This window comes from Chenopodium album, chromosome 15 (assembly GCF_948465745.1).
Source record: "Chenopodium album chromosome 15, dcCheAlbu1.1, whole genome shotgun sequence".
NCBI lineage: Eukaryota > Viridiplantae > Streptophyta > Magnoliopsida > Caryophyllales > Amaranthaceae > Chenopodium > Chenopodium album.
In genome coordinates this window covers 48,565,253-48,572,855 of record NC_137848.1, presented here as the reverse complement: position 1 = coordinate 48,572,855, position 7,603 = coordinate 48,565,253, and the positions used below count along the sequence as shown (strand labels likewise).

At 33.9% G+C, this 7,603-nt stretch overlaps 1 protein-coding gene across 1 annotated transcript; it reads left to right on the top strand.

The window, feature by feature from the left end:
- Positions 1-1,807: 1,807 nt before the first annotated feature.
- Positions 1,808-7,377, top strand: LOC145583263 (eukaryotic translation initiation factor 3 subunit E-like). The gene is made up of 8 exons (XM_081640468.1): positions 1,808-2,125; positions 2,233-2,387; positions 4,466-4,693; positions 4,783-4,904; positions 5,156-5,375; positions 6,058-6,200; positions 6,730-6,867; positions 6,997-7,377. The coding sequence occupies exons 1-8, from the start codon at positions 1,918-1,920 to the stop codon at positions 7,094-7,096; spliced, it is 1,314 nt and encodes a 437-aa protein (XP_081496594.1). The 5' UTR covers positions 1,808-1,917; the 3' UTR covers positions 7,097-7,377.
- The last annotated feature ends 226 nt before the right edge of the window (positions 7,378-7,603 follow it).

The following is a 7,603-nucleotide window of genomic DNA, read 5'->3' as shown; positions in this document are numbered from 1 at the left end:
TAGTTTTTCGCCAAGTGTGTCAAGCTACGTAGGCGACAAATAGGTATTATTGTGACACATATGATGCTAAGTAAGCGAAGTTTAGATAGATTTTTAAAGATAAAAATGTTGTAAAGAGTTTTATTATCGATATAATTCTAATATTTCATATATACAAAATTAATTATAACTTTTAATAAATATCTTATCATTCGGTACAATGTCCATCATAAAATTCGTTTTAAAAAGTTCTTTAAAGTAAGATCTATTTATAATATATTTAATTTATTTACAAATTAGTGAAAATAAGTTTTAATCATGAAAAATAGTTTTTGCACTGTTTTGGTGAAAGTACTTTTAGTTCAGTAAATATAATTTCAGTTCAGTATGTCTAAATATCGTGCATTATTAAAAGGGATTATATGATTGTATTTAATATTCAATTCAAAAAGTTCATCCTAAGATTTTACCAACCATCCGGGTATCACATGGGCACAAAACTTTATATTTACTTTAACTCAATTCTATTTCCATCATCAAATTCGTTTTACAAAGTTCTTTAATATAAGATTCATTTATAATATATTTAATCACAAACTTTTATATGTAGTTGGCTAAACCGTGTCACCAACTATTACAAAATCAGAGTTACTTCGTTAGTTTTATAGGGGTTACTTGGTCAATAGTGGTTACTCAATCAGTGTTATAGATAGGGGTGGTAATACATGGGTTAATCGATCAGTTTTATAGGGGTTATTTTGTTCGGCAAGATGGTGTAATTATCCACATATAAAATGCATTGTTATTTAATTTATTTAAAAAAATATTAGAGAATAAGTAAAATTAGTTTTAATCAGTAAAAATAATTTGACCATAATTATTTACTAACAAAACTATTTACAAACAAAACTACACAAAGTACACTCCATATGATATTTATTTACAAACAAAACTATACAAAGTACATTCCATATGATATCATATGTCTAAATATCCTATATTGTCAAAATGAATTATTTGATCGTAATTAATATTCAAGTAAAAATGTTATCTTAGGGTTCGTTTGGTATTCCTGTGGTTTTCTACTTTTTGGTTTTTTGTTTTTTAAAAGTATGTGATATATGTCATATAATGAATCAAAAATTATTTAAACTTATTAAAATCATGATAATTTTGAAAACTGACAACAAAAAAGTGGAAACACCTTTTTCTTGTTTCCTGTTATTAATTTTTGGTTTTCAAAAAAACTAGAAACTGAAAACCAAAAATGATGCCAAACAAACCTTTAGTTTTTTATTAACCATCTTAGGGCGTGTTCGGCAAAATATAGCTGTAGAGGTAGCTGTTAGTTGTGCTGGTGGCTGTTAGCTGTATATGAAGCTGTTAGCTGTCAACTAGCTGTTAGCTGTGAAAATAAATAATTTAGTATGAGTGTTTGGTAAACTAGCTGTGAACTGTAAAATTCTAAAAAATATAGAAGAAAATTCAACAGCTACCTAGCTTTTCACAAAAGTTAATAATGTTAACTTTTCACAAAAGCTACTTCAACCACTAAACTCTACCCCCACCACTACATTGCCAAACACTCATAATTTTTTCTATGTAGTGGTTTGAATAAGTCAAACCACTAAAAGCTACCTAAAAGCTACCCAAAAGCTAGTGCCGAACACGCCCTTAATATCATCCGGACACAAAACTAGTCCTTAAATAAATCCCGTGAAATAAACATAAAACATTACCTTACCAATACCTATTTTCAACCAAACACTTGTTTCCTTAAAAATAAAAAAAGGGGAATCAACCAAAGTACCAAACACCTCCAAGTTTTATCAACATTAAACTCAAATAAAAAACTCACCTCTTTTTCCTCTTCTCTCTTGTTGCCGCCGCTCAAAACCCTTGACAACAGCAGCAGCAGCAGCAGCAGCAACAGCAACAATGGCGAGTTACGACCTCACCCCGAAAATCGCGCCCCACTTAGACCGTCATCTCGTCTTCCCTCTTCTCGAATTTCTCCAAGAACGTGAAATGTACCCTGAAGATCAGCTTCTCAGGAATAAGATCGAGCTTCTCAATCAAACTAACATGGTTGATTACGCCATGGATATCCATAAGAGCCTCTACCACACCGATGATGTTCCTCAAGGTATTACTTTTAATGTCAATTTTGATTTTCTCTCTCCTAGGGTTTTTTTCCTGATTTTTTGGATTAGGGTTTGAGTTTATGATTAATTTGATTGGATTTGATTGTAGAGATGATGGATAGGAGAGTTGAGGTTGTTGCGAGATTGAAGTCGTTGGAAGAAGGTGCGGCTCCTTTGGTTTCGTTTCTTCAGAATGAGGATAAAGTTCAGGAATTGCGTGCTGATAAACAGTATAATCTTCAGATGCTCAATGAGCGTTATCAGGTTTTTATTTTTCCTTCATCTCTAAAAGTTCTACCTGTTCTATTTTCGTATTAGTAAACATTATAAAAATTTGATTTTTGTAAGAAATTTAATTTATGTAATTTTTTAATTACTTGTAATTGAAAGAGTAATTGTCCTGAATGCCATCTATCTTATCTTGAATGTAAATTCGGCTTCTTTATGACTTATTTCGTTATAATCTGCCTTACTGTTAGGATGAGGTGTATTCTGCAAGGGCTTAATGTCATTTATAGAGTATATCTTTGGTATCTGTGGTCAGGGAGGGGGGTTATGCTGTCTGCGGTGAGGATGAAATATTTCTATGATTGCTCTATGCTTCGTGTTGCTGTAGCTGCAAGGGCTTAATGTCATTTATAGAGTATATCTTTCTTATCCGTGGTCAAGGAGGGGGGTATGCTGTCAACGGTTAGGATGAAATTTTTCTATGATTGCTCTATGTTTTATGTTGCTGGAGCTGTGGTTGTTAAGATATTGAATTTCTAGTGGACATGTTGGCTAATTTGAAAGAGTGGTCACAATTAGGTTATTCAGTTTGTTTTATTTTTTACTCATGCTAGATAGTTAGATTGTAATGAGTAGTATTTATGGGTTTGGATGGTTATTCAGTGATGGCTTTATTTGTTCATGCGTGTAAAATTTATTTTGCGCAACTCCTTCGGCTTCTTTATTTTTACTTTTTTTACATGTGATTATTGTATCTTTCATATATGCTTAAAATTATTCTATTAGGTGAAGGTCAGTATCAGCGGTGTTTGATGAAGTCACTCTGAAAGTCTAATGGCATATTATGTGGGGGATTGAACTTTAAACATTAGCTTTAACTTTTAGTAAGGGTTACATCGTCATGCTTTCTTCTTTTGTCTTAGACACCAACTCTATTGCCTTTGAGAGAACATAGTGAGCACTCTGTTTGTTCCGTTCCAAACAAGGGACAAATGTTGAAGCTCCTTTGATTTCACATTCTTGCATCAGAAACTTTATTGCATAATTCTTCCATAAATCATCTATTTTTATCAATGCTCTTGAAACAATAATATCTCCTTTGTTGACTGATTTTCTAATGGCCGATCCAATGGGTTCTCAGCTACATTTCTTTCATTCAAATGAGGACTCTATTTCACCCGGCCTAGAAGTGAACTGTTTGTTGGGGCAGCCTGGAATCCTGGATGATTGTCGTGTTACTCAATCATGGTCAAATCCAGACTGCCTTAAATTATTCTCTAGTGGATTAAATCTAATTTATTTAAAATCTTCTGGTCACTTTTGATTTATATGTATATTTTTAACATTTTTATTTTCTTTTTTTTGTGTTGGTTTGGAAATGGTTGCACAACTCTTTTCCACATGAAAAGTAATAAACACTGAGATAATTTGCATGGTTAGAAAGAGAAATTAGTGCTCTTTAATAAACTATGCTTTCAATGATTTTACAAAATAAGTTACTTTTTCTAGTACTGTTCCTAATGGTTTAGCTCAATAATTAGCTGGTGATAATGTTACTAGCGGTACTTTGGAAGTTCATAGTTTGTTTGAGCTTTTCATTCATTTATTCATTCATTTCTGTATGAGTCAAATATATTCTGTTCGGTGCTATCAAGTGCATTGATTTACTGCCATGCCGTTTTTTGGTGGCTGATGCCCAAAGATTCTTTTGGTTGTGGGTTTACTCTAGCTTATGGTGAAGCAATCATCTGAGTTGTTAAGCCTATATAGCAACACTGCATTTTTTTTATTTGGGAGAGGTACAAGGCAAGTTTAGGAGACCCTTCTCTTAAGGGTGGAATTTAGCAACATATTATCTGGAAATTTACGACTGATCTAGAATGACATTACAAGTTCAAGTTAGTTTTCTAGGTGGTTAAACATGTAATTCGCTTAGTCTAGTGTGGCAAACTTTATGTAATTGGCTGACAGAGCAGTCACCACTCACCAGCTTCATTGTTTGTCATACAGTAGCTGTTTATTTGTTTATCATTGGCCCTTGTGCCATGTGATTTTAATTTATGTAAATTCTCTTACTGGGCATATTCTTAAATCTCATTGTTGGTTTGGTTCAGATTGGTCCAGAGCAGATTGAGGCATTGTATCAGTATGCTAAATTCCAATTTGAATGTGGTAACTATTCTGGCGCAGCTGATTTTCTCTATCAGTACAGAGCTCTGTGCACCAACAGTGAAAGAAGTCTGAGTGCATTGTGGGGAAAGCTCGCTGCTGAAATTTTAATGCAAAACTGGGACATTGCCCTCGAGGAACTTAACCGTTTGAAAGAGATAATTGATTCTAAGGTCTGTTTCTTTGTTCTTTCTGATTGTTTTGTGAAAAATAATTTCCATCGTTGTGTTATGTGTTTGCTGATGACCAATTTGTGCTGCAGGCTTTCACATCACCTTTGAATCAAGTGCAAAATAGAATATGGCTGATGCACTGGAGCTTATTTATCTTTTTTAACCATGACAATGGCAGGACCCAGATTATTGACCTGTTCAATCAGGACAAGTAAGTCGTGCAATTTGTACTTATCTCTGTTCCTTTGTTTTATCTTTGTTTCCAAGCTCTCTTTTCAGTTTGGGAAGCCTTGTTGCTAACTGAATTTCACTTATACTTCTGTAAGAAAAAGTTATCTGTAGCTATTGATTCTGTGGTACTTGTGGTTTTACTTTGTGCTCTTTGAATATGGTACCAAAGTTCTTTTGCCCTAAAATATGGCAGCTCTATAGTTTAATTGAACAAATTATTTCACCTTGCAGGTATCTTAATGCTATCCAAACGAATGCTCCTCATCTTCTGCGTTATCTTGCTACTGCATTCATTGTCAACAAGAGGAGAAGGCCTCAGTTTAAAGATTTTGTTAAGGTCATTCAGCCGGAGCAATGTTCTTACAAAGACCCCATCACTGAGTTTTTGGCATGTGTTTATGTCAACTATGACTTTGACGGGGCACAACAAAAGTTGAGGGAATGTGAAGAAGTAAGAATTTTTATCCTCTTGGACTAACCTCTTGCTAGTATACTGCATATTCCTTTGTGGGTTTTCTGTAGTTTCTTTTGTTCAATTCCCCCCTTTTTTTTGTACGTTTAGGCATAAAATTCAGAAGAATGAATTGTATGGAATAAACTGTGCATGTTCATTGATGCTTTTGGCCATAATCTGTTATTTTTTATTTTTTGTTGTGATACTAGGTTATTTTCCCCTTAATTATGCTATCAAGTATATAAATGTCCTATGGATGTCCAGGGTGACTCTTCACAAATATTATGGAGTCTAATAAATTAGTGAAAATTTTGTATGTTGGGAGAAGTGGACAAACTCAATGGGCAGAGTGAGTTTGAAATAGTCTCGTTGCCAATTTATGGGTTTTGTTCATTGCATGGGCTCGATACACAGCTTCACAATTTTTGTTTTATAATTAACATTGTTTGAAGTTTTTTCATTAAAGCATAATTTTGGATTTTAACCTCTTGTGAGACTTATAATCCGTGCTAGAGTTTTGGTGTTCATATTCATTGTAGTTTAATTTAGCAAATTTAGAACATTGCTTTGACATTTTATCATTTAAGCATAATTTGGAATTTTAACTTCTTTTTGGACTACCTATTATTCTTAATGCTTGCACTTCTCATTTTATGCAAATGGTTTTTTTTTTTTCTAGGTCATACTAAATGATCCATTCCTTGGTAAACGAGTTGAGGAGGGAAGTTATACCACTGTTCCACTAAGGGATGAGTTTCTTGAAAATGCCCGGCTTTTCATCTGTGAAACCTATTGTAGGATACATCAGCGCATTGAATTGGGGTATGTTCTTGCTCTCTAATCTATCTTGTTTCATGGAATATGAAATACTGTCATTTTGACTTATCTTATGGTAAACGACTCTGTCAGCCTGAGTTGTAAAGCTGTAATTACATGACTAAGGGATTATGATGTCTTTCTCTAGATTTTCTCCCCTGTATGTCTTTTTGTGCAATTGCTGTGTAGAGTTTCTTTATAATTTGGTGAAAAGAGTGTTTTTGGCTCCTAAATATTGGGGCAATACTTGGTAAGAATTGTATGATTTGAATTTGATGAACAACTGTCAAGTGATTATCTGATATTCATGCTGAGAATTTTGTTTAATCAGCACTTTGGCTCGTGTAGTATATGAACTATCTATACTGGGTATATGAACTATCACAGTGAACATTCATGCTGAGAATATTGTTTAATCAGCGCTTTGGCTTGTGTAGTATAATTTATACAGGGTATATGAACTAATCACAGTGAATATTTATTACTGTATATAAAATTGGAAGTTCTTTCTTCTGATCAAATTTGTATTGGTCAGGGTTCTAGCTGAGAAATTGAATTTGAGTTATGAAGAAGCAGAGAGGTGGATTATGACCCTCATACGCACTTCTAAGCTTGATGCCAAGATCGACTCTAAGTTGGGCACCATAGTGATGGAGCCTAATTACCCTAATGTGTAAGAAAAGCAATTCCTCTTCAATTTTGATCTCCTCCCCCCAACCACACACACACACAATTTTCTTTTCCTTTTGTTTATAATGATTATGTAGTTTTGCAAGTTGATTTATGCTTCTTGTCTTTCCAGGTATGAGCAGCTCATTGATCACACCAAGGCATTGTCAGGGCGTACATACAAATTAGTTGGCCAACTTCTTGAGCAAGGACAGGCACAACCAGCAAGGTAGTTAAGGACAGGCAAACCAGCAAGGTAGTTTTCAACGGGGGTGCTGCTACTAGTGTTTCTACCGTGTAGTTTTATTGAGACCTTTGATTAATTCAGGCCAAAGAGTTTGTGTAGATCTCATAATTTTTTTTGCATTTGACTTCCATCTTAGTGAACCTGCTTAAACTTAGAGAATCGAAAATTTTGTGGGAAAGTTTGATTTTGTTCAGATAATCTCTTTTGGTTATTGTAAAATGCTTACTGGAATTTTGCACTTGCAATTTACCGCCTGTTATTTCACAATTTTGCACCGTCTTTTGGTACTTGACTTGTTAAAATATGGGGTTTCAGAGTGAAGAAAGCCATACAGAAAACTGTGTAGCCTGTTCTAATCTCTTAATTCTTTATTGGCTATATATTGCTGTTGATAATTATTGTAACACTATGATAAGGGATTGCTTAATTTTATCCTTCATTTTGTATCCTACCCCTTTTTATGCCATTTACAGCCTACAATGATACATCCTAC

Bases quoted from the DNA above. Each gene is read 5' to 3' on its own strand.
- LOC145583263 (XM_081640468.1), top strand. From the start codon at position 1,918: ATGGCGAGTTACGACCTCACCCCGAAAATCGCGCCCCACTTAGACCGT. The intron at 4,694-4,782 runs GTCTGTTTCTTT...TTTGTGCTGCAG, and splicing joins AAGAGATAATTGATTCTAAG to GCTTTCACATCACCTTTGAA. The intron at 6,201-6,729 runs GTATGTTCTTGC...TGTATTGGTCAG, and splicing joins CATCAGCGCATTGAATTGGG to GGTTCTAGCTGAGAAATTGA.